Source organism: Oreochromis niloticus, linkage group LG3 (genome assembly GCF_001858045.2).
Source record: "Oreochromis niloticus isolate F11D_XX linkage group LG3, O_niloticus_UMD_NMBU, whole genome shotgun sequence".
NCBI classification, from domain to species: domain Eukaryota; kingdom Metazoa; phylum Chordata; class Actinopteri; order Cichliformes; family Cichlidae; genus Oreochromis; species Oreochromis niloticus.
Genome location: NC_031967.2, coordinates 80259859 through 80286396, shown reverse-complemented (window position 1 = coordinate 80286396; position 26538 = coordinate 80259859). Strand labels below are relative to the sequence as shown.

Sequence of the window (26538 nt, the reverse complement as noted above, 5' to 3'; positions counted from 1 at the left end):
TTTGTTCTGCCTTGCTGCTTAATTAAAAAACTAGTTTAAGGTGTCCTGCATATGTGATATTTATTTTCCTATATGAAGTCATTCTTTTTTGAACAAAACTCAAAACAGAGCCTATTAATCTTACAGTCATATTCTACCCTCACTTAATTTCCTTTCGCTGCTCAGCTCTCACACAGTGGCTCAGTTATGCTCCAATCCCTCCATATTGTGGCCAATCACATGCGAGGATATAGGATAATATCATTATGTGAAAAACAGAGAGGGTGAGAGACGCGACAGTCAAGTGGATCGTGCGTCTGTCCTCTCAGTAAGTGAGTGAGACAGTAGACAGCGGTGAGGAGGGCTGTGCGAAAGCAAAAACACAAAAATATGCCTGACACCCGTAAACGAAGCAGCATCTGGCTGCAGTTTAAAGACTTTTTTTGTCTCGGTCTTGGTCTTGTCTTGGTCTCTGATTAGGCGGTCTTGACTACAAGTCTACACTTCAGACCACTTCACTGACTCACCGTATGAATCAGGGAGACTGTTTAGACTTTATGCTTAGAAATATATATTTATATATGCGTAGAAGTATATAATCATTTGTAGATTGAAAGAATGTCTCATCCTAGGAGGTGTGAGATTATTCGGTTATCATATGTTACCTTATATATGTAATCAAAGTAGTTGAATTATGATACTGCTGTAGATCATATTATACCCCTTAATATAGAGTGTGTGATCAGTATGTAGTTTTAGTTTGCATTATACTTCTGACTTAAAAGAGTGTGAAAATCATTAGATCTATTGGATTGACCTGCTTTACTCAACACTGTTGAATGTGTTACACTGTTTCTTGACATTTCATACTGCTGAATCATGAAGAGAATGTTGTGTGCAGGAGACCTTGTGTCTAGAATAGAAGAGACGGACCACATTCCATACCCCCACCTTCACAGAGAGCAGAAAGACAGGGAGCCGAGGTCATAACTTAGGCGCCGTGTGAGAGAAAGAATGTGAATGTTTAGGGTTTTATGACTAGGTGGGGGCTACTAGAGGCTATAAAAGGCTGAGTAACCCGTCACCATTTTGAGACTTGCTGTGACCCTCTGCAGGCAGGTCTCCCCATCATGATGGTTCTTATGCTCTTAAGTGTTGAATTATATGGAAATAAAATATTGTTGATTGAGCATTTATACACCGAGTATTGTCCTTCCTTCAGCCCAAAGATTAAAAGAATTGGGAGATTTTAACAACTTGGTGCCTGGTGACCCGGATCTTTGGTGTGCTGAGGAGGGGCAGATTTGGCCTGTGGTGAGATCGTGGGGCAAGGCGAACAGAAGACCGGTCTAACAGAATAAAAAGGTAAGCACAGCCTGTTGTATTAGAAATACCAAATGTGCATATTGGGCTTTCCAAATTAATCTGTTCGCTGAGTTACACGTATTTTCACATTAAATTTGTCGGTGTCTGGTTTTTGGCACGAGATACTAACAACATAAGTTGAGGCCGAATTCCAGTGTGTTAGATAAACTGCTTCTACCAAGAAACTAATAATATACTACGTTGAGCTAGTTGCAGCCCACTTTACCTTCCACATTTAACTTTGTCTAAGACTGGCTTCTGTAGCAATAATACATTAGAATCTTTTGGAGACGCGGCCATAAGTCCAGTACATTGAATAGAGGTTTTGAAGTTGGTTTATGGTGTCGGTTGAGTCCTCGTTGATGCGGCCATGAAATTAGTATAAAATTAAGGTTAAGCAGATGCTGGCTTACGGTGCGGTTGAGCGCCAGCAACGCGTAATGCGAAACGCGTCCGCAGGTTTTGGTTTATGATGCGGCCGTGTTCTGGTGATGCGGCCGTAAGTGCAGTAGTGAGGGGTTGCTGGTTTCAGCACATTGAATAGAGGTTAGACGGTGGTTTATGGTGTCGGTTTTGAGCCTCGAGGGCTGCGGTCATAAAATTATAAGTAAAATATTTACTTCACCCCGATTAAAGGTAAAGCAGACGCTGGTTTATGGTGTCGGTTTTGAGCCTCGGGGACGTATGCATCACTTTTACGATGCGATTTTGCCCCGTGGTGGCGGCCATAAGCGCAGTGAAAGGGGTACCTGGTATATGGTGCGGTTGTGCTTCGGAAGAGTTCTAACAGTTGAGCTTAGAGGTTTCTGTGTAAATTTCCGCTGGTGAAAAGCGCTCTCTGTGGGTCTCACGGCTGGTGAGGCGCGCTCTGGGAGTTTTGTGTGTGAGGCGCGCTCTGGGTGTGAAGCGTGAACACAGTGACAGTGACGGTTGATGTGTGAATAGGAGGACATTAGTGCGAAGAAAATGCTTTAAGATCAAAGGTTGACGCCTAGTGTACCTGTGGAAATTAATTTTGCCCTGGGGTTGGCTCCCCCACCGTACGTTGGACGCGGCGTATGGACCAGCGGCGTCTGGAGGTCCAGGCTTATCACCTGAGAGCTGAGGGCCCTCAAACGATAACAGAATAACACTGGAACGGCCGTGTAATCACGGGTTCACATTTATTCTGGAATAGAACAAGAAAATGCTTTGACATCTAAGGTTGAGTTCTATATTAGTCAAAAGATAAAAGTTTGAAAGTCCTTGATTCAGTGGTTGAAATTGTTGTGTGCCTGTCCCCTGACGAGTGTGAAATTAAATAAAGAGGGAATTTGGAGCCACATAGAGATAGACGGGCATAATTGGGTGTATTACTCTGTGGTGTAATAAAAAATAATAAAAAAAGGAGAGAGAGAGAGTAAGAGGTGCGTAGTGGAGAATTATTGAGAAGCAGAGAGAGGAATGTGTTGGGAGACTGACGTGCAGTTTGTGCTGTCAAGGTGGGCGTGTTGCCTGCTTATCTATTTAACAGTGATGAAAATGATATTAAATAAATCTCTTAGTGTGTTAATACAGGAAGCTACGGACCTGGACCAACTGCCCCCACAAGCACAGCGGCCGAAGCAAAATTATAGTAAGGGGAACCACACCCAGCAAGAATCAGCAGCTGTGGAAAAGACAGCAGCGAGGAGAGAATTAGAGGAGAAATGAAGGTTTTAAGAGCACATGAAATTGGGTTGAATTTTGGGGCCAACGGACTTGTGGAGGTTGGGAAGGCGTCCGGAGCATCACAACAAAAGGTGAAACAAAAACACACACAAGCAGAGAAATGTGAGAGAAAGGCTCCTTTTAAGGTAACGCCTAGTTTGAGAAAAAGTTAAAATTAACCTGCCTACAAATGCACACACATGCAATGAAAAAACAGCTTACACTCATGAACATGTGAAGATTTTCCAGCAAGGTTAAAGCAGCAAAAAATTAACATACTTCTGTTGTTAAATGGTGAAGTTTATCCATTACTAACAAATAAACCCTCTGGGTTGCAGGACAACAATTTAGCTTGAAAGAAAAAAGAAAATAAAGAGACTGGTATGACCAACCAGTGATGAAATAACAAATTTAGTGGTTAAGAGTCAAATTGTGAGATGTTTTCTGATGATTGAACAACACAAGTGATTACTGACGGAAAGAAAATTTCTCTTTTGTGAGTTTAAACATGATCTTAGGAAGTTGAACATGTGCATGTTGTCCTGTCAACTTGGTGGGTTATGAGTTAATTATATTGTGAGAAAGAAAAAAAAGAAAAAAAGAGGGAGAGAAGGCTGACACAGGGCCTGGCCCGGTGTTTCTCCCCTCTCGTTGTAACACAGCCAACACAACATCATTTTCCTGTTCGTACACTTCTGTTTGTTTTTGTTTTGTTTTGTTTTGTTTTTTGTTTTTTCTCTTGATGTTTAATTACAGGCTGCTTTGCCGGCCCTGAAAGCCGAGGCTGACCTGGACTCCTGCTCTCCCCTCTACGTGACCCTGACCAAATGCTGCAACAGCTGGACCCACAACAACAACCTGAAAATGTCAACAAGTGCTGCAGGAATGCGATCTCATGCAGCAGAGACGGAGAGCACTAAACCTAAGGCCCATTTCACTACACGGGGGAAAATTTCCAGACTGCGTCAGCTGACAGAGCTGTGACGAGACGCCCGCCAAGCCCGAATGAAAAGTGAGGCCGAGCAAAGGAATGCTGACCTTAACAACTCTGCATTAACACTGTGCAGGACAGTGATGGACCAACACGGATGATCGGGCAGCAAAAAGGGCGCGACAGAGACAGGAGGAGTAACTGAGGTCAAAAGGCACCTCAGAATGGACAAAAAACACAGAAGAAGAAGATGCAGGTTTCACCTGCAGTGAGCATGGACATTGGAGAAAGGACTGCCCCAATTGGGGTCAGAACCAGGACGGACTGAACTTTGAGCAGCAGCAGCAGCAATGGTCGCAAACAGACTGAAAAGGAGGAGGGCAGGACCCCAGGGCACGCTTCAGGCTGTGGTTTACCCAAGACGCCAGAACAGGAAAGTGATGAACACACTGTTACGATTTAATGTTGTCAGTGTTTTGTTTTGTGTTATGTTTAAGGATTTGTTCTCGTTTCCTGTTTTATTGTGAAGGTCTGCGTCTCATGTGAGTGTGTTCAGTTTTACCTCTGTCTCGTCTTGTTGATTATTCCCAGCTGTGTTCCCCACCTGTGTGCAATCTCCCTGTGTTTCCCTGTGTGTATTTAAGTCGCGTCCTCTGTCTTTGTAGTTTGGCTGGCCCGTCTGTGTATCCACCATGTCTCATCCGTGTGTTTTCCCTGCTGCCCAACCGTCATCTGTTTTCTGCTCGCGGTTATTTGTGTTCAGGTTTGTGTTTCTGTTCAGGGTCAGTAGTTTAGTTTTTCCCAGTATAGTTTAGTTCTCCGTTCACCATTTTGTCCATCTCTTTTGTTGTGTTTGCCTTAGTGGCACCAGCCATTTCTAGCCAACCTGGTTGTCCATTTTAAGATAAAGCCTCTTCTCACCCACAACCTGGTATTCATCTTTTTTTTTGTTGCGGCCTTGAGCCGGGTCGTAACACACACACACACAAACATACACGTCTACATACACTGATGAAAAGAAACACACACATGAACAGATGTGCACTCGTTGATTGAGTGAAAAATGACACACACACACGTTGAAATGCTGATTCACTGAGAAGTGATCCACACACATACACACACACACACACGCTGATGCAATGAAGAATGCTTTGCTAACAAATGCTTATGCTGATATGCAAAATGCTGCACACAAATATCCCAATACATAATTTTTATGAGGAGCCATTGATTACTATTGATTACTTAGAATGTGTTTTATGTCACCCAAAGGGCATTTATGTAGAGTTAAGGAATAAGGTCTAAAACGGTTTGGTTATGAAAACAATGTCTGTCCGTGATGTCTGTTTATGGCTCAAGGCCTTGACTGAATTCTTTGCTGTGCTTCACACAGCCTGGTGAGGAACAGAGGCACAGAGTGGAAATGATGAAGTTTTAGGTCGGAGTATGGCATTTTCTGTGATTGAAATTTAATTCAAGGAGGAACACAAGGTGCTACGGTACCTGAGGTTCTCATTCCCACACAATATTGTCCCGGCAGGAAGCAAAACGTTCCTGTGAATTTCTGGTTGATTTTTTTGGTTTTGCTTAGCGCTAGCTTGATTTTATCAGTGAGCTTTGGCTTGTGTTCTTTCTCGTAACTGAGAGAGAGATAGTTTTATGCTTGGACATGTCTGCAACGGGCCCTAGTTTGTGTTATTTTTATTAGTATTTTGTTGGTTACATCTGTTTTTGTTTTTGTTACAGTGCACTGAGGAAAAACATCTGAGAGGTGTGATCCACCGATGGTGATATTTTGTGAGTTCATGATTTAACAATCAGCTCTTTAAACCAGGCCTGAAAGATTGAGATTTAAAGCGCTATAAAATATTATTACTGTAAACAGTTGCAAAGTGTGCTTCTCCATGATTGTAATTGGCTTGAGAGAAATTCACTTATAGGGGACACTGATCACGTGAGAAGTCCTGAGTCTAAAAGGATTGCAGCGAGTCAATCCAGTCCAAAAAACAAGGAATTGTTTTCCTTTAAAATGATGACGTCATCTTGCTGGTGATGGATGCTCGAATAGGTCGCGCGTGAGACTCCATTATCAGCAACATCTGGTATGAATGGGTGTGAATGAATGCATGTGACTGGACTGTGATGGACGGACTAAAAGTTTTGACTGACTTGATACTGAGACAAAGACTTCACCAACTTTAGGATTAGTAAATGCCAACAAACAATTCACCCAGCTGGCAAGAGAAGGGTGGATGCTTCGCTTTGTTTTGTTCTTGCAGGAGCAGGAGGATAAGAGAGACCGGAGGAGGAGACGGTAGCTTCACATGAGAGTGTGGAACTGCAGATTTAACCCGTTGGTTGCTAGGTTTGAGTTCTGAGATATGGTGTCACTAACCTTCTCTTTTAATTTTCTAGCTCCGATGGATTGACACATGGGAGTGTGTCAAAAAGGGGGAAGTTGAGTTTTAACATCAAACAATGGTTTTATGAACATTTTATGACTTTATTTGTGTGTTTAATAATTTAGGTATGGTAAAACTTAAGCTTATAGTGTTAGAATAAAAATAGTTAATTTGTTTTTGAATCACTAGAAAAACAATGGATAACAACATTAGATTATCAAGGCTGGGGAGAGAGGTGTTTTGGTTTTCTGTCTCTTACAGAGAAAGGAACAGACACCAGACGGGGACACGGAGATATGAGGACCCTTCACAGCAGAGACAGATGTAGGGACTGCCGAGACAGCAACTGGGGTCAAGTGTCATGGCGTTTGGGCTCCTTGAGAAGATGGATCCCATAAACACAGCAATAACCATGAAGGGGTTGGCGAAAATCTAGGCACACCAGACCAACGAGGTTCGAGAGGCTCTTGGCAAAAAAGGGGACACGGCTGTGACCCCAAAATACACAGATCTTTGTTTGAACTCGGGGCAGAATAATCCCCTGATCTGTGCACCGACTAAAGGGTGGTCTAACCCCTGAGGTCGAAGAAAGAAGAGAAGCTGAGAATCACCCGACTGGGAGATACTGGTAGCTGCAGCAATAAAATAAAGGTTAAAAGCTCCTTAGACAGAGGTTCTAGTCTGAGTACGTTTGAAAGGTATAAGGTGGCACCAATAATGGGAGTGGGAAACTGGAGCACCAAAATAAAGCTGTGGGAGAATTGGGGAGTGATGGGAGTGTCATCTGTAACTGCTGTTATTGTTGTAAATCTAATTTTTCTTGCATCTGAACTGTGCAAACACAGAGGTCATCCCACATATGGTCGACCCATAAAGGGGGACAGAGGGCCTCAGGACCAAGAAGAGCTGGACCTTGTAACGCTGGAGTGTATGTTATAAGTGATCTCTTAAAAAAGAGATCAAAAGGGGGAATTGTGAGATTATTCTGTTATCATATGTTACCTTATATCTGTAATCAAAGTAGTTGAATTATGATACTGCTGTAGATCATATTATACCCCTTAATATAGAGTGTGTGATCAGTATGTAGTTTTAGTTTGCATTATACTTCTGACTTAGAAGAGTGTGAAAATCATTAGATCTATTGGATTGACCTGCATTACTCGACACTGTTGAATGTGTTACACTGTTTCTTGACATTTCATACTGCTGAATCATGAAGAGAATGTTGGGTGCAGAGGGCCTTGTACTGATAAATGGGAGAAACAGACTACATTCCATACCCCCACCTTTACAGAGAGCAGAAAGACAGGGAGCCGAGGTCATAACTTAGGCGCCGTGTGAGAGAAAGAATGTGCATGTTTAGGCTTTTATGACTAGGTGGGGGCTACTAGAGGCTATAAGAAGCTGACTAACCCGTCACCATTTTGAGACTTGCTGTGACCCTCTGCAGGCAGGTCTCCCCATCATGATGGTTCTTATGCTCTTAAGTGTTGAATTGTATGGAAATAAAATATTGTTGATTGAGCATTTATACACCAAGTATTGTCCTTCCTTCAGCCCAAAGATTAAAAGAATTGGGAGATTTTAACAGAGGTCTGGAACAACTCTGTGTAGCATGAAGAGGAGGGTGCGTTCACTCCTCTACAGAGTGTTCTGGCATAGATCACACACCTCTTGGGATCATGAGCAAGGTTGTATCTTCTCTTCTGATATATGGTATAGTTTAAGTATCTGTTTAAGTATAAGCGCCTTTTGTTTAGATGAACTGCTGGACTACCAGACCAGCAGGTTTAGGGAAGTCGCCTATGGGGTCAAACTCTGACACCCCCCCCCCCCCCAACACACACATACACACACAGACAAGGTACTCTTTGTTTGTATGTATACTTATGTAAGACGTCATATGTTAATGAACCCATGTATATTCATAGAACCTCAATAAAAGAGCAGTGTTACGAGGGAGCGGACGAGAGCAACAAGCGAAGGAACAGCGTTTGTCGAGTTGGTCTTCCTCGTATCCGAGAAACAAAGAACTTTGCCTAATCGTGTTTTGCTTTGCTGTGTAGTAGAATTGTCTTGAACGTTCCAGCGAATAGCAAGCTCTCTTTAATGGTTGTTTTTTCTTATTTTAATGACTGCATCAGAGCACAAACATGTGTCACAGCAGCTGGCCAACAGGAAAAAAAAAGACATGTAACTGGTATTTGATATCAAAATAGCCAATGTGAAATATGTCTGATTTAAAACACTCATTGAGTTTACAGTTACTATCATAGTCCATGTGAGCTGCTGGTAGTTTTCCTGTGTCCTGATTCAAGTCCATGTGCATACCTTGTTTTTCTTCTGCTACAGCTCTGCGGTCATGCCATGTGTGGGAGTCTATTGAGTTGATTTTGGTCAGTCGGTTGGGTTTGACAGCTTTCTGCTCTTGTTGTTTGCTTTGTCTTTTTGTTTGTTTATTGGATCTGATAACGTAAAAAAAACTTCAAATAGCTTAACAAAAATCTGCTTTTCATGATAAAAATATTTGACTCTTTAAATTTAACAAAAAATATATTATTTTTTTAAATAATCTTAAATCTTTATTCTACAAAATGTGCAACAATTGAATTTGTTTATTCTTTTTAGCTGATAGTCTGTGGGACCCAGGAAGACTGTAAACCTGCATCTCTACCAGTTTCTGTGCATTCCAGCCTCTTCTGTTCCATGCAAGAGGATTTTCTCTAAGGCAGGAGAAATTGTCTCCATGAAAACATGCAGACTTGGCCATTTTTACTTTACAAGTTCACAATCAATTCTACCTCCAGGTCTAAAATACGTATAAAAAATTTGACCTAATATAATACTATTTATAAACATACCTGTCCAGCTGTCCAGTGGTTAATTCCATAAGTACATGGAGGCAGGATCTCAGAGTAGAAGCGTACTCCATAATGTGTTGTACATTATTATATTGATATTATATGTATTTTTCATCTATTGTATTTACATGCATCACGGTGGCACAAGCAAAAAAACACCACACCATGGCACATGTTTAAATAAGGAAAGGTTATTGATGACATTTATTTGTTAGAAAAATAAACATAATTTTTTCACCCCAGAAAATTAATGTTCAAAGCAACACAACGGTGACCCAATATCAGACAGAGTTGTGAACTCCACTCTGTATAGTGGACACTCATAATGAAGAAGGTCATTTTATTTTGTAGTTTCAACCTGTTCTTCATATTTCTGGCCACCAGATGTCACCAGAGAGGACTGTGCTGAAAAGCTTCGAGTGATGAACCGTTTTTCAATACAAGCTTCAACGTTTGGCAATCACAACTATTAACACATAAGAACCCAGTAACATTTCTACTTTGTTTATTCCTTATTTGGAAATGAATCTGCCAGACAGGCCTTTGCTTATTAACACAGAATTTAGTTCTTATTTGGATTTCCATAACACATGATCATCATACATTTGCTGGATTGGTTTAACAACAAATTATTTGACAGCTTTGTTTTACATCACACAAATGTGCATACTAAAAAAAATCCTGCTTTATATTAGAGGTATTTTCAACAACCTACTGCAGCTGCAGGAAACAGACCAGATTTCTGTAATAAACTAGTAAAGACATACACATATGTCAAGAAAAGTGCAAGAAGAGAAGAGAAAATAACATTATGCATCATCAATACCATGTTCATATTATTGTTGTCAGTTCTTAATGCTGTTCAGCCAAAGGCATCAGACTAGTGCCAACATCTGTGTGGAAGCTTCTTTGTTTCAGCAGGTTTTGCAAACCTAGTTTCCAGCCATGGAGATAAATCAACCACACATTAAAGGATAAGAATGCTGAGTGGGTTCAAACTTACTTTTGTTAAGAGAAAACTAGATTTCTAAAATTGGCTAAGTGGGAACATGAACTGCCCGGGTGTGCTGCCATTTTGGAAATGATGTCATGAGTTCCCAGAGTCACTTACTTGTCACATGACTGCATCAGGATGTTCAGTACATGTCACTTGTTGATTTCATTAGTTAAAAGTCATGGTTAAAACTTTAAAAGGAACTTTTCTCAGAGCTTAAAGGGATGTGGCACCTGTGACTCTGTGGGTTCTCATTGGTTAATAGTCAGACTTCAGAGTGAACTGACCAACAACACAAAACTTTGTGTGCACCCCTCGACTGCAGCGGCAAGTCATGCTGCAGACGATGAGCGGTGATGTTCCTGACATTGTGCTGTTTTGTTGGCTAATTTGGGATCTGCCACTGTATCATTAACCAAAACTCTCTTCTCAACAACTGCTCTGCTTACTCTATTTGAATTATTTTCTATTATTTAATATAATTTGCCTTGTTATCGTCTGTATTTATTTGATGTGTTTACCTGGTCTCTGGTTTTTCTTCACTGATGCTGTTTCTTCAGTTAAAACTGATATCATGTTTCAAATGGTGGGCTCATTAGTGGTGTGTGTGTGTGTGTGTGTGTGTGTGTGTGTGTGTGTGTGTGTGTGTCATGGGGGTGTGTTTGTGTGACCTCCTGCTCACCAAAAGAATCAAAAAAGCAGAAAGCTTACAACACAAGAAACAGAACCTTCACATGGGATGGGTCTGTGATAAAACACTACAGCTTTCCCCCAAAACCTCGACAGGCTGGGGAGGTGTAATGTCTTTGATCACACAGTTTGAACCAAGACTTTACAATTTAGGAAACACAATGACAACATTCAACAATTTGACTCTAACTGTGTGTGTGTGTGTGAGAGAGAGAAAGAGAGAGAGAGAGAGAGAGAGAGACTATGGCTGTCTCACTTATGAAGAGCCATGTGCAGATATGCAGAAGCTGACTGAGGTATAAAAATCTAGCTGTTTAGTTGTTGACATACATATATACATACATATACAGAGAAGTGCGATCAGGGAAAGTGGAGACACCTGAAGAGAATGAGACACAGGTGGACAAAATGACAGCAGACAAGACAAAGGAAGCCAAACGTGAATGGACGACATACAGAGGACACGAAAGGGCTGAACACTAAGAGTGGAATTAACTGTAAGACACCTGAGAACAAGGTTCAAAACTAAACACCCCAAAGAATACATATCACAAATATAAGTATAAACAACAAACCACGAGTCACAAATATGAACAAAATCCATCCCATCCAAATTTTTTGTGAATTTAAACTAAAAGATTTATAAGAAGATTAAAACAGGGATGTGGGGATATGTAGTTTTATAAAGTCTTCTGATTATTAAAAACAACAACTGTGGTTTAACAGTTTATTCATCAACAGTGAATTCAATTAACAACACTTCATAACCTTTTTGTATTATTAATTTATATAAAACCATCACCAGATTTTAACCACAACATCAATATAATAAAACCTACACATTGTATAGTTTCTGTGTCAATAGATTCTTTTTCAATAACAAAATTAAGTTTTTGTTGATGTAGGAAAATAAAAAGTGTGCTAAATAAAACCTAAAACGTCACTGTGAAAAACTACATCTCCCATAATCCCTCTAAAGAATCCCTTCACAAAACACAACCAAAAACCAGCTGAGGAGATAAGAAGCTGTTGTTTACAGTGCTTTTAATGTTTTGAACAGAAGAAATTAAACTTATTATTATCAGGCTTACTGACCCACTTCTGCTCTCCTGATCTATTTATGGCTCCAGACATGCCACAGACATCATCTGTGCTTTTAGAGTCCCAGTTATTATATCCAATGACATCATCAGTGACCCAGAACCAGAAGCCCAGAGTGCAGGTGTAGCGCAGCCCCAGCCAGACAAAAGGAGTGGAGGCGTTTCTGGCATTTTCCTGAAACCACTGCTGCTCATGCAGGTTGGTGATGGAAACCAGGTCATGGTGTTTCTCTCTGCAGTAATAAAGGGCTTCCTCCCAAGTTTTCTCTTCATGGATCAGGATCATGTTATCTGTCACCACAAAACCCAAAGAGCTCTGAGTCTTTGCTGTGCTTTATGAACAATGACAGACATGAACAGTCCACACTTACAGAAACAAGACAGACAGGCACAAACATTAGGACAGTTACACCTGTGACTGTGTAGGTGAACAGCTCTAATGAACATTTATATAGTAAAGATGAGAAAATGACAGAGAGCTTTGTTAGGAAGGAAGAGGTTTAAATATATAAAATATCAGTAGGTCTGCACTGAGTAAGACTCACTGTACACATGCAGTACATTTGTTTTGCAGTTAATAATTAAAGGTTGTCCACAGTTCTAATAAACAGTGTGGTTAAATTGTACATCTCAGAGGGAGCCAACCGAGATACAAAAAGAAAACTGATCTAAATCCTCTCAGTGACTCCAGCAGTTCATCTATTGGACAAACAGCTGAGATAAATCTGTGTAAACTCACCATCATAGCAGAAGAAAGGCTTTCTGTGGTCACATCCAGCAGAGCTCCATCTTCCTGATCTCTCTAACACAGTCGTAGCACATGTCCTGTTGTTTAGTCCATCATTAAATGAGTCCATGTCCCAGTATCTGAAAGAGAAGTTACTCCCATCTGACCACCTCCAGCTGTCTCTGAACAGGCCGATCCACAAGCCTTCAGACTTCGGCAGCTTCTTAAACTCTTCACTGTATATCTGATCGAGTCCACTAGCCAGGTCGGTGTGATGCTGTCTGCAGTAGTTCTGAGCCTGAGTCCAGGTCACAGGCGTCTTAATCAAATGAAAGGTTTTGTTGTCTTTCATTGTTTCTGTCAAATCAACAGAAAAACACAAAAACATCTTTATCAACTAATTTGTCTCATTCTTCAAACTGTCTCTATCAGGAACATATGATATAACATAAATTATAAACTAGATTATAACATAATTAAATATTGTTTCATCATATTACTGTTCACATATTCTCACCATCATAGCAGATGAACTGAAATGTGTGGGTACATGGATAATCTGCCCACTTGTCTCCTGTCATCACACAGTTCTCAGGATATGCTCCATCATTTGGCTCTGTATTTCCCCAACAGGTATTATTTTCAGTGTATTCCTCCCCCGGCAGAGACCAGTGCCACGTCCTGTTGTCTCCTCCTGTGATGTTGTACAGTCCAATCCAGGCTTCTGTTTGATTCTGTGCAGAGTCTTGAAGTCTTCTCATGTCTGTCAGGTCAAACACTTTGGCCAGGTCTGTGTAGTTCTCTCTGCAGTATGCCCGTGCTTCATCCCAGCTCATCTGTTCTTTAATAAAGTGGTACTCATACAGGTGACATGTGATGAAGACACACTGACCTAAAACAGAAGAAATACTGTTGAATATCTGCTGATACAAGCAGGAAACTCATGTTCCCATCAAACTGTCCAGTTTACAGGTGAATCCTTGATTTTCTCAGTAAGAGTTCATTTGTTTAATGAGTCCTGATCAAACTAAAGGATTTTAGGTGGAAACAATCAGGAGCCCTGGTAAAATGATCACTCACCCATCAGAAGAAGCAGAAACAGACTCCACTGCATCGTCGCTCTGTCACATGAAAATGACTTTTCTTTCATTTGGAGGAAACAATGAATCCAGCAGCTCTTCACTGTTTGATGGACACACAGCACTTTATATTAAACACAGATATCTAATTTATCACACACTGCTGTAAGAAATATATGATTATTCTTAATAAATAATCATCTGTTTAAAATTGTCCATGAAGACAAAAGCAATTGTTCAAATGTGGTCCACACAGCACCTCTGTACACAGACATGAAATGAGCCTGCAGGTTTGAGACTCACATCTGGTTCTTCTCTGGTGTTCATGCAGACAGCTCTGCAGTGAATAACCATCTGTACTAACACACACTCTGTACTCAGTATTTCAATATTAAGATACAAATTTCCCCCCTGACACAAAGACACAGTGTAGATATGGCTTATGAATGGACTTGTTTACATTAAGCTATGGAAAAAGGACACAAAGCACCTCACTGTGGACTATCCAGCAAGCAGAAACAGGAAGTTTTATTCTAATTTCTAAAAATGACTTCCTTGTTTGTTTAACATTTTCTTGATGTGGGGGGTGCAGGGTAGGGCTATGACAGCAGAGGTACACCTACACACATCACCACCCTGTGACAGTGACACACTCCACTCATGCTCACATGAATCTATATGACCTCACAGGCCAAATCTACAATATAGGATTTCAAGCCCAAAACCAGCTTTTTAAAATTAAACGGCCGCACTGGTTTGAATTCAATTTTCTTTATATAGTGCCAAATCACCACAACATTAACATAGACCTTATAGTAATACATGCAGCAAAAAACCAAATAACCATATGACCCCGTATAAAGCACTTTGGTGACAGTGGGAAGGAAAAACTCCCTTTTAACAGGAAGAAACCTCCGGCAGAACCAGGCTCAGGGAGGGGCGTAATCACTCTAATCTGAACATTTGCTCACACTGACATACGCACAATACACACAATATCATAAACTAGAACTCATCAAGCAGCTAGTGTATAACCGTTTATATAAAGCCCATTATTAAACAATGTGTTCATTGGTAATTGCATTTGCAGCTCCTCTCACCTCAACAACACACATAAAAAACATTGTAAATTGAAAAGATGTATGAGCCTGATTAACCTTACTGTCACAAATACCATTTGTGCTTCATTAGCAAAGCTACTGTACTTGAAGCTCACTTTACCTGCTACCAACTTTGATTACTTTTAAACAGTTTCCAAAGTTATGCTTTACTTTAACATGTTTACAACAGTCTTATCATTTTTACTGTTTTACATAGGAGTCATTTTGAGGACAATTACTCCACCTGGGTAATAAAATAAAGAGGCACAGATCACGACTTTGTTTAAAGCTTCAACTACAGGATTTATTCTGCAGGCTTCCCTATAAGGCAGTATACATTCTTCCTGAGAGCATTGTGGCATCTTTAGGGAATCCAGTTTGATAAAACTTCAAGTGTAATTAGATAAAAACTGAATCTGAACAAAAAATATTACTGGGGTGTCCCTTTTTTAACTTGCTTTAAAATATGAACTGAACTGTAATCCCCATAATTTATGCACCGTTTTTATATCTCCTGACTTTTTAACTATTATTTTAACTATTATTTTAATCCATATTTATGTCTTAAAACTACATTTTTAACCTTTCACAAAGACTATGTGGCATAAGTACCACACTGGGTTTTTTTTGGATCATAATTACTTAAAGCTGGTCCATGTTCAGCATTGCAAGTAACTAATCATGACTAAAAAACTAGTCATGTTTTACAATTAAGAAAAAAAACTTGTCCACTCAGGAAAAGGGGGATTTATGGTCAGGGTTGGGGGTTAGGATGTGATCGTTATTATGGTTACAGAGCTGTAGGGCGGTTTTGGGATTAGAGTTTGATGTGTTGTGTGATGGTGTTTACACACTGCAAAACTGTAATATCACCACAATGTGATTGGTCACTTGGACCGCCATCAGTTTGATGATCCAGGAGCAACACCATCAAGAAGATACACACTGTGCTTCTTTTTGAGCAACTTAACTTTGTTAACAGAAAGTAAACACAGACACACAACGAAGAGTGAAAACTACTTTCCCTCGTCTTTTACAGTGACTGTGGAAACTGCTTTATTTAGGAAAGGATCAGGAAGTGAAAATACAACAAACAGCTGACAGCTCAGAGTGTGGTTTCATCTTTACATCCATCTGTGTGTCTGTGTGTGTGACACTGGAAAGTCAAACACACAAACACCCACAGAGCTCTGCCCCGTCCAGCCTTACATCCAAACAAAGCAACCAGACACTCAGTTTCCAAGCACACACCTCGCTGTCCTCCAGCCAGCACAGACCAGGTCCATCCTGGAGGCAGCTCACCTGAGCAGTTCCTGCTGTCAGACAGCTGTAAAGACTCTGAGAACACTCTGCACACACATATGATGGCTCCACCACTGAGGCTCCAGCAGACACACCTCGGTCCACATTCAGCCTGACTCTAACAGCCTGGATCAAACACAGAGCTGCCAGCTGCTGCTGCTTTTGCTTCCAGCTATCAGACAGAAGCAGATCCAGCTCCAGGTCCACAGTCAGGAACAACTACTGGGAACCAGCATCAGTCCTGGGGCACAGACAGAGAAAACAAGGTGACGGCTCATCGTTAGAACAGGTCTGACTGCTTTAACCAACAGCTCCACACTGGTCCCCACAGTCTGCTGGTGTGTTGCAGCAGATGTGCCGGCACAAAAACTATAAATCTTTTATGATCTATTCAAATAAATCATGAGGATAAATCAAAGCAGCCTGGAGCAACACCTGGTTTTGAGCTGCTTGGGGAAGAAGTCGTAGACTCTGCAGAGCGCCAAGGCAGGATGACGACCACCAGAGGGTGGCATGGAGTGAAGCCTGACCAATGGCATCACTGGAACATAAAAAATAAAAAAGGTCTGAACACAGAAGGGAAACTTTGACACGTAATAAAGTGCCAGCTGTTGGCAGCTGTTCATGAACACATGAAGAAGAAGCTGAGACATCTTCATTTAAAGTGCTTTTATAAAACCTCCACATGTACCCGAACACATTATTCTCCATGAGACCAACATCTCACTGAGATCTAGAAACACCTGGTGCCCTCACACAGTTTTAATGTCTCACTGATGAAGTTGAATTATGAATCATTTTTTCCAGTGGGCTGTGTGTGAGACACCAGGCTTTACTGTGAAAGGAGCAGAACTCCAGACGACACTAGTTTTAAATAAAGATGAAACCATCAGCAGTGTGTTCAGTCAGGAGCTGATCCCTCAGTGAGGACCTGAGCTTTCATGTGATGATCTGATGATGTCACAGAAACACTGAGTCACCTGACTTAGGCAGAACATTTGTGAAGCAGAGCTCAGAGTCGGGTTTGAAGAACTTCTCCTTCTGAGGTCTCCACAAGCTCAGAGCTGCAGCATCTTTGCTCCAGTCCTCTGCCTGTTTCTCACTGAACCTGTGAGCCAAAGATGTATCTGCAACACAGAGAACGAGGGTCAAAGGTCAAAGAGTGACGACTCAGGCTGAACTGACACGTCACAGTTCTGATGTTTTTTGCCTAAAACTTAAACCCAAAGATCCAACTGATCCAAGTTATCTTTACTTTGGACAAACTGAAGCTGTTCAGAAGCTCCATCAGCTTCTGGAAGTCAAAGCTTCTCTTTTCTTTGCTGCAACTTTATTCTGGTGTTAATTAATTTTAGTCTGATCGAATCTGGTTTTAGTCTGATTTGAACTGGTTTTATTCTCGTTTAAACTGGTGTTTCAGTGAGTGTTGGTCTGACCTCCACTCTTCCTCCTGTAGATGACTCCAGCCAGAAACAAGATCAGACCCAGGATCAGTCCTACGGCTCCAACGATGATCAGTCTCTCTGTTTCAGGCATGGGAGGGACTGAAGACACACAGGTGAGAGTCACACAGGTGAACAGACACACAGGTGGTGTACAGGTGTGTCGATACAGACTGGTATTTACCCCAGTTAATAATCAATGGTTTCTCCAGGCTGGCGTGCTCCACCATACAGGAGATCTTCTCTCCAGACCTTCAACACAAACACAAACCAACATCACTGATATTTATCTGATTTATCTGATTTGTGTGATCAGCTGATGGTTACCTGATCACCTGCAACACATTTTATATGATGGACTTGACTCACAAAGATGTGGAAAAGAGAAATTATGGAGATGTTAAAATAACTGAATCAGCAAATGTCCTGTTTTAAACTTTCAACAATATTAAAAACAATCTTGGGGACTTCCTGTTTTCGATCTGAATTTTCGGACAGTTCCTGCTGAAACACTCGGCTCTGCAGAAACTGGAACGTCGGATGGGTTCAGTTTTAGCAGGAATGAGGAAGAAGAAGAGGGAACAGGTTTCACAGGCTGAGCTGTGAATATGGGATGTTGTGGTTATTCAAACTAAAGTCAGTGAGCTGGAGCCACAGAAGAAAACTTGGACAAAGATCAGAGTTAACAGCTGAAGGATCAGACCCTTCAAACATCACCATTGAAGGAGTTTGGTGCTGACAGTGGAATTATCCTGGAGAGGGCACACAGAGTTCTCCAGCTTGTCCTTCAGGACCGTGGGAAGAATAGTGTTGATGCATGAGGTGAATGACGGCATCATCCGCTCCAATGCCAGGCTGGTAGGCAAACTGAAGTGGGTCTAATGATGAGCTCACAAGGCGCCGAAGCTGAGCCAGGACCAGCCGCTCCAGGGTCTTCATCAGGTGGGATGTCAGAGCCACCGGCCTTTAGCTGTTGAGGTCCTTGGGGCGTGAAGTCTTTGGCACTGGAACAACACAGGAGGTTATCCAGAGCTGTGGGACTCTTCCCAGCCTCAGGCTCAGGTTGAAGAGGTGCTCCATCACCCCACACAGTTGCTCTGCGCAGGACCTGATGACCCTTGAGCTGATGCCATCTGGACCCGCTGCCTTCTTGGCTTTAATCCTCCTCAGTTCCCTCCTAACCTGGGTGGTTGAGAGAGACAGGCTAAAGCCTTGTGTTGGGTGTTATTATGTTAATCTATCACTTTACTCTGACCGCTGTGCTCGTGGAGGAGGCTGATCAAGGTCTGTGGTCACCTGCAATTGACACACTAAGACATTTATTACATTTCATTTTCATCACTACTTATTACCACTTTCATTCTCTGATTCTTTCATTCACTATTTAACACATCTCTTTCCATCATTCATCCTACACACATCAGCTGAATTAACTCTTTTCTGTCTTGACATTTCTGTTTTTCTCACACAACATACTTCATGCACACTTTCCCACATTTCATCACAATCAGAAATGGAGTTTCCACCCAGACTATGGGCCATCCCATCCATGACTCCTTTTCCATGGGGTTGAGCTCAAGTCATTTTCGCAACAGGAGCGTCCTGCTTGCGGCCTCCTCTTCTGTTGCTTGGTGCTGGTGTAAGGAGTGTAAGGACCAAACAGAGCACCTCAGCTCGCTGAGGTCACAGGATCACGCACTCAATTAAGGGTCTTCTGTCAACTGAAACCCAACTTGTTGAGTGTCTAAAATAAAACTTCGCCAGTACTAAATTTGCGCAATTTTGCAGTGTCGGATCATGGATCTGCGCACCCCAGCGTCGGACTATCAGTCGTGCTCTCTTGGGCATGCGCCCCTTGTCGTCTGGTTGAAGACTCTCTCCCCCAATTCAAAACCTGCTCACCGTTTCTCTCTTTTTCTCTTCCCCTCTTGGCTCTTTAACTATCTGCATGTGTGAGTTGCTGAAGTAAGTTTTGCAGTTCCCCCTTTTCTACTTTTTTCTTAAATTAAAAAAGAAAGGAGGGACTGAGGTCATTTTCCCTCAGGATGGCTAGTCACTGGATCCCCGTAATTCAGCAAAACTCAGCCGAGGAATCCTATTTGACAACGCCATATTGTTATGGAAATTTTAATAATAACCTGCAAAACCCCCAGTGAGCATCTTTTGAAGTGAGCTTAATAAACACATTGCAATGTGGAGAGAAACATCCCAGCCAAACACCAGGGTGATTTCTGCTCATGGCTGCCATCCTTACGTGTTGGCCCACGTCACGGGATGGGGCTGTACAGTGGTACAGCCCCATCCCTAAAACCTTCTCCCTCACAGAGAGAGAATTATGACCTTTTACTGCTTAGCGTCAATGAGAGATTTGCATCCCTGATAAGCAGAGGGAGTCTCACTATCTGTTTAACGTCTCCCATGAACTTACAATGGCCCCACTGTGTGTGTGTGTGTGTGTGTGTGTGTGTGTGTGTGTGTGTGTGTGTGCGTGTGTGTGTGTGTGTGTGTAGACCATATGTGATAGAGCATAAGACACATTTGTGAAGCTAACCCAAGTAACAAAGTGATACTACTATTACTACAGTGACATGGTTAAAATATGTGATCGATACATAAGAAATGAAATCTGCCAGTACAACATTCAAATGACGTCCAACCATGACCCAACCTGGAAGTTAACACGACGTTTAACACTTGAACTTTGGACTGAGTAATTTTTTGTACGTCAATTGGACGTCTGTGACAGGTGCAGGAAACTGACATGATTATAAATATAATGTTTATTTGTGGGTTTTTACAAATGTCAACATGACACAAATGAATACAGATGATTATAAACATAAATGATTCATTATATGTTGGCCTACTGATTTATTCAATACATGTTCCTGTTTTTGACTTATTTATTTATTTTAATTCATCACCTTATTTGTTTGTTACCAGATTAAAACTGTGATTCATTTAAATCTGTTGAAATATTGAAAATGTTGAAACCATGTTAAAACATAAAATAATAATGTTCAAATTATTTAGATGAATTTTGAAATTCATTTTAAAAGGAGTAACATGTGTTTAACAAGTTTAAAAGAGCGTTTGAATTATGTATGGTTCATTTGTACAAGTCTCCTGCTTTATTGCTCATGATTGTGAGAGGAAGTGTGTAGTTCTCTTATAATATACAGCCTATATTATAAAAACAACGTACAAGTATAAGGTTGATGTTGAAAAGATGTCCACAACGAACACATTTTAGGTCATACATTTAAGACTTGTGTTATTATTGGGTGACAGTACGTCACAATGTTCCAAAGTGCTGATGTTTTTGCCTTTTGGTGGCTCCATAATGTGCCTCCAATCATCATGCATCATGATGACTATCCCCAGAATCACCTCGGATCAAGTTCACACAAAAAACTAATTTCAGTCTCTTATTAACAGTTCGAACCACATAACATGGCAGTGACATCACTTCAAAGAAGCAGGGCCTCATTTGTCTTTATGGATATTCTAAAGAATGATACGGGCCTCAACACAGGCTTCATTTGGACCCCCCCCCCGTGTGCAACACAAGATAAATGTCATCATTACATTAACTGCAGCTAATTGCGTATTACTGTGACATATGTAGTGTGTACCTGTAAATCCAGGTAGTTGTGGTATTACATGTGCTGGATGCACATTTGCTGTAACTGGCTTGAAACCAGCTTTAGAAACACATCATGTTGACTTTGCTGTTAACTGGTCTCATCATTAGGAGGCGCTGTTTGTATTTTTTCTGCGAAAGCTGTAACAGTGACAGACTTGGTTAAATGAAGGTTTATTTGGCTTCATGAACACATGATCAGATTATAGAGCTCATATGGAATCATGACACAAACATGGTTTTACCTGCTTTTAGTGACAGGCTTTGTAATTCAAGCTGAGGATACAATAGTGTGATACAAAGATTTACAGCACATGAAGCAGAAACATTCAAACCATCAACATATTTGAACTCAATCAAAACAAATATCCTGCAACAGTTTAATGATGAACCAATCCAGCAACAGCGAAGGAAGAAACCAAGATGTTCCTGACTCTGGTAAAGGAGAGGAAATGAAACACAGACTGCTCTCTGCACATATCTAACCTGCAGGTAATAATCTGTTGGTCATTTTTCTCCCATTTCAAACCCAGAGACTGTAAACACTGAGCAGAAACACAGAGTTCACCCCAGAAAATCTACATGTGCAGCTAAGAAGTGACTTTAGTTTTAAACCTTAGTGTTTTAAACAAATAAAATTAAACGTCTCATTTTTCCTCTGACTGACCCACTCGTGCTGCCCTCCTGTGGTCATGGCTGCAGACATGTCACAGTCTTCAGTCCTTCCCCCTGAAGCCCACCTCTCATAGCACACTACATAATCAGTGACCCAAAGCCACAAACGTGCAGCGCAGCCGTAGCGCAGTCCCAGCCACACGAAAGGAGTCGAGGCGTTTTTGGCTCTTTCCTGGACCCATCGCTGCTCCTCAGGGTTGCTGATTGAAACCAGGTCATGGTGTTTCTGTCTGCAGTAATTCAAGGCTTCCTCCCAGGTTTTGTTTTCCCTGATCAGAATCAACTTATCTGCCATAAAATCACAGAAAACATGAAAATGAGCTTTGAAAGAAACAGCTTTATTTGTTGTAACAAAATATGTCAAACAAAATACTAAACAAACAAAGCAAAAAATTAGAAAACTTGAAAGATTCGAGGTAAAACAGATATACAAAGCAAGATGGCAGAGCACTGGGATAGAGGAAGCAAAACTGAAGTCAGCACAGGCAGAAAACACAGGGATGGGACTAAAAGCATAAACAGCCATGGACACAGAACACAAAGAGAACAGACAGGGACTGAAACAATAACAACACTGAGTAAAAACTTGAACTGACTGGAAATGATGGGAACAAATATGAAAAACTAAAAATATAGAACTAAAATGTAAATACTGAAAACTGAAAGCACAAGGAAATATACAATTAAAGAACTCATACAAAGCTAGAATATGCAAATCCCTGAAATCCAAAAGAACAAGTCATAAAACCATAATAAACACAAAACCCGGACAAAGACACATGCTAGGTCCAGTTTTAGACAAAGAACAAAGAAAAAACATTTCAGTGATTTTTCAGATGAATCAGTTGCTCTACAGAGAAATCTCTGTTCCAACCATCAGCTAAACATCTTCACCTCTGACAGAAGTTCAACATTCATGCAGAAATAAGTGGCTGAAGAAACATACTGACCTAAATCCTTTGAGTGACTCCAGCTGTTCATCTATTGGACAAACAGCTGAGATAAATCTGTGTAAACTCACCATCATAGCAGAAGAAAGGCTTTCTTTGGTCACATCCAGCAGAGCTCCATCTTCCTGATCTCTCTAACAGAGTCGTAGCACATGTCCTGTTGTTTAGTCCATCATTAAATGAGTCCATGTCCCAGTATCTGAAAGAGAAGTTACTCCCATCTGACCACCTCCAGCTGTCTCTGAACAGGCCGATCCACAAGTTCACCTTAGGGTCTTTAGACTTCTGTAGCTTCTTAAACTCTTCACTGTATATCTGATCGAGTCCACTGGCCAGGTCGGTGTGATGCTGTCTGCAGTAGTTCTGAGCCTGAGTCCAGTTCACAGACGTCTCATTCAAATGAAAGGTTTTATTGTCTTTCAATGTTTCTGTCAAATCAACAGAAAAGAAAGTCTTTATCAACTAATTTGTGTCATTCCTAAAACTGTCTCTTTCAGGAACATATGATGTAACACAGATTATAAACTAGATTATAACATTATTAAAATATTGTATTATCATATTACTGTCCACATATTCTTACTGTCATAACAGATGAACGGATGCGTGCGACTACATGGTTCATCTTCCCACTTGTCTCCTGTCCTCACACAGTTCTCCGGATATGCTCCATCATTAGGTTCTCCAGCTGTCCAACAGGTCTTATTTTCAGTGTATTCCTTCCCCGGCAGAGACCAGTGCCACCTCCTGTTGTCTCTTCCTGGCTCGCTGTACAGTCCAATCCAGGCTTCTGTTTGATTCTGTGCAGAGTCTTGAAGTCTTCTCATGTCTGTCAGGTCAAACACTTTGGCCAGGTCTGTGTAGTTCTCTCTGCAGTATGCCCGTGCTTCATCCCAGCTCATCTCTTCTTTAATAAAGTGGTACTCATACAGGTGACATGTGATGAAGACACACTGACCTAAAACAGAAGAAATACTGTTGAATATCTGCTGATACAAGCAGGAAACTCATGTTCCCATCAAACTGTCCAGTTTACAGGTGAATCCTTGATTTTCTCAGTCAGAGTTCATTTGTTTAATGAGTCCTGATCAAACTAAAGGATTTTAGGTGGAAACAATCAGGAGCCCTGGTAAAATGATCACTCACGCATCAGAAGAAGCAGAAACAGACTCCACTGCATCGTCGCTCTGTCACAGGAAAATGACTTTTCTTTCATTTGGAGGAAACAATGAATCCAGCAGCTCTTCACTGTTTGATGGACACGCAGCACTTTATATTAAACACAGATATCTAGTTTATCACACACTGCTGTAAGAAATATATGATTATTCTTAATAAATGATCATCTATTTAAAATTGTCCATGAAGACAAAAGCAACAGTTCAAATGTGGTCCACACAGCACCTCTGTACACAGACATGAAATGAGCCTGCAGGTTTGAATCTGGTTCTTCTCTGGTGTTCATGCAGACAGCTCTGCAGTAAATAATGATCTGTACTAACACACACTCTCTTTGTACTCAGCATTTGAATATTAAGATACAAATTTCCCCCCTGACACAAAGACACAGTGTAGATATGGCTTATGAATTGACTTGTTTACATTAAGCTGTGGAAAATGGACAGAAAACACCACACCTGTGGACTGTCCAGCAAGCAGAAACAGGAAGTTTTATTCTAATTTCTAAAAATGACTTCCTTGTTTGTTTAACATTTTCTTGATGTGGGGGGTGCAGAGTAGGGCTATGACAGCAGAGGTACACCAACACACATCACCACCCTGTGACAGTGACACACTCCACTCATGCTCACAGGAATCTATATGACCTCACAAGCCCAAAACCAGCTTTTTAAAATTAAGCGGCTACACTGGTTTGAATTCAATTTTCTTTATATAAAATCACCACAACGGTTGCCGCAAGGTGCTTTATATTGTAACGCAGACCTTACAGTAATGCATGCAGCGAAAAACCAAATAACCATATGACCCGCTATAAAGCACTTTGGCGACAGTGGGAAGGAAAAACTCCCTTTTAACAGGAAGAAACCTCCGGCAGAACCAGGCTCAGGGAGGGGCGGGGCCATCTGCTGCGACCGGTTGGGGAGATTGTGTCTAAATCTATTTTTAGTTGACTTTGGCCTTTGACTTGAGATTATTTATATATTTTTGCAGTTAAGAAAATGTTTTCTTTAAAAAAGTTAAACTTGAACATGGCACATAAACAAGAAAATGTTTTAGTTGTTTGTTTTTTCGACAAATGTTGTATGGAGTTACATTTTAAAAACTGCAATATTAAAAATAGAAACAAATGAACAGTTCATTCTTTTTTGAATATTTATTATTGTTTGTTAATAAGACAAAAGTATTTCTTATTAGATTACACGAAAACTAAAGTAATCACTCTAATCTGAACATTTGCTCACACTGACATACGCACAATACACATAATATCATAAACTAGAACTCACATCAAGCAACTAGTATGTAACCGTTTATATAAAGCCCATTATTAAACAATGTGTTCATTGGTAATTGCATTTGCAGCTCCTCTCACCTCAACAACACACATAAAAAACATTTAAAATTGAAAAGATGTATGAGCCTGATTAACCTTACTGCCACAAATACCATTTGTGCTTCATTAGCAAAGCTACTGTACTTGAAGCTCACTTTACCTGCTACCAACTTTGATTACTTTTAAACAGTTTCCAAAGTTATGCTTTACTTTAACATGTTTACAACAGTCTTATCATTTTTACTGTTTAACATAGGAGTCATTTTGAGGACAATTACTCCACCTGGGTAATAAAATAAAGAGGCACAGATCACGACTTTGTTTAAAGCTTCAACTACAGGATTTATTCTGCAGGCTTCCCTATAAGGCAGTATACATTCTTCCTGAGAGCATTGTGGCATCTTTAGGGAATCCAGTTTGATAAAACTTCAAGTGTAATTAGATAAAAACTGAATCTGAACAAAAAATATTACTGGGGTGTCCATTTTTTAACTTGGTTTAAAATATGAACTGAACTGTAATCCCCATAACTTATGCACCGTTTTTATATCTCCTGACTTTTTAACTATTATTTCAATCCATAATTATGTCTTAAAACTACATTTTTAACCTTTCACAAAGATAAGTACCACGCTGGGGTTTTTTTTGGATCATCATAATTACTTAAAGCTGGTCCATGTTCAGCATTGCAAGTAACATGACTAAGAAACTAGTCATGTTTTACAATTAAGAAAAAAAACTTGTCCACTCAGGAAAAGGGGGATTTATGGTCAGGGTTGGGGGTTAGGATGTGATTGTTATTATGGTTACAGAGCTGTAGGGTGGTTTTGGGATTAGAGTTTGATGTGTTGTGTGATGGTGTTTACACACTGCAAAACTGTAATATCACCACAATGTGATTGGTCACTTGGACCGCCATCAGTTTGATGATCCAGGAGCAACACCGTCAAGAAGATACACATTGTGCTTCTTTTTGAGCTGCTTAACTTTGTTAACAGAAAGTAAACACAGACACACAACGAAAAGTGAAAACTACTTTCCCTCATCTTTTACAGTGACTGTGGAAACTGCTTTATTTAGGAAAGGAT

General features: G+C 40.7%; 2 protein-coding genes and 1 non-coding gene across 3 annotated transcripts; all 3 read right to left on the bottom strand.

Annotated features, from left to right (window-relative positions):
- Positions 1 to 11277: 11277 nt before the first annotated feature.
- Positions 11278 to 24719, bottom strand: LOC102081993 (C-type mannose receptor 2-like). Its single transcript, XM_019351535.2, has 4 exons — positions 23519 to 24719; positions 23007 to 23363; positions 12017 to 12308; positions 11278 to 11296 (listed from the first exon to the last, which is right to left on the bottom strand). Exons 1-4 carry the CDS (start codon positions 23835 to 23837, stop codon positions 11278 to 11280), a joined length of 987 nt encoding a protein of 328 aa, XP_019207080.1. The 5' UTR covers positions 23838 to 24719.
- On the bottom strand, positions 13272 to 15448 carry LOC100705369 (uncharacterized). Its single transcript, XR_002061230.2, has 3 exons — positions 14127 to 15448; positions 13825 to 13947; positions 13272 to 13636 (listed from the first exon to the last, which is right to left on the bottom strand). It is a non-coding gene; the product is annotated as an uncharacterized LOC100705369 (transcript).
- LOC100709920 (uncharacterized) lies at positions 16286 to 18004 on the bottom strand. The gene is made up of 5 exons (XM_019356772.2): positions 17852 to 18004; positions 17662 to 17769; positions 17206 to 17352; positions 16661 to 16766; positions 16286 to 16466 (listed from the first exon to the last, which is right to left on the bottom strand). Exons 1-5 carry the CDS (start codon positions 17895 to 17897, stop codon positions 16445 to 16447), a joined length of 429 nt encoding a protein of 142 aa, XP_019212317.1. The 5' UTR covers positions 17898 to 18004; the 3' UTR covers positions 16286 to 16444.
- Positions 24720 to 26538: the final 1819 nt, after the last annotated feature.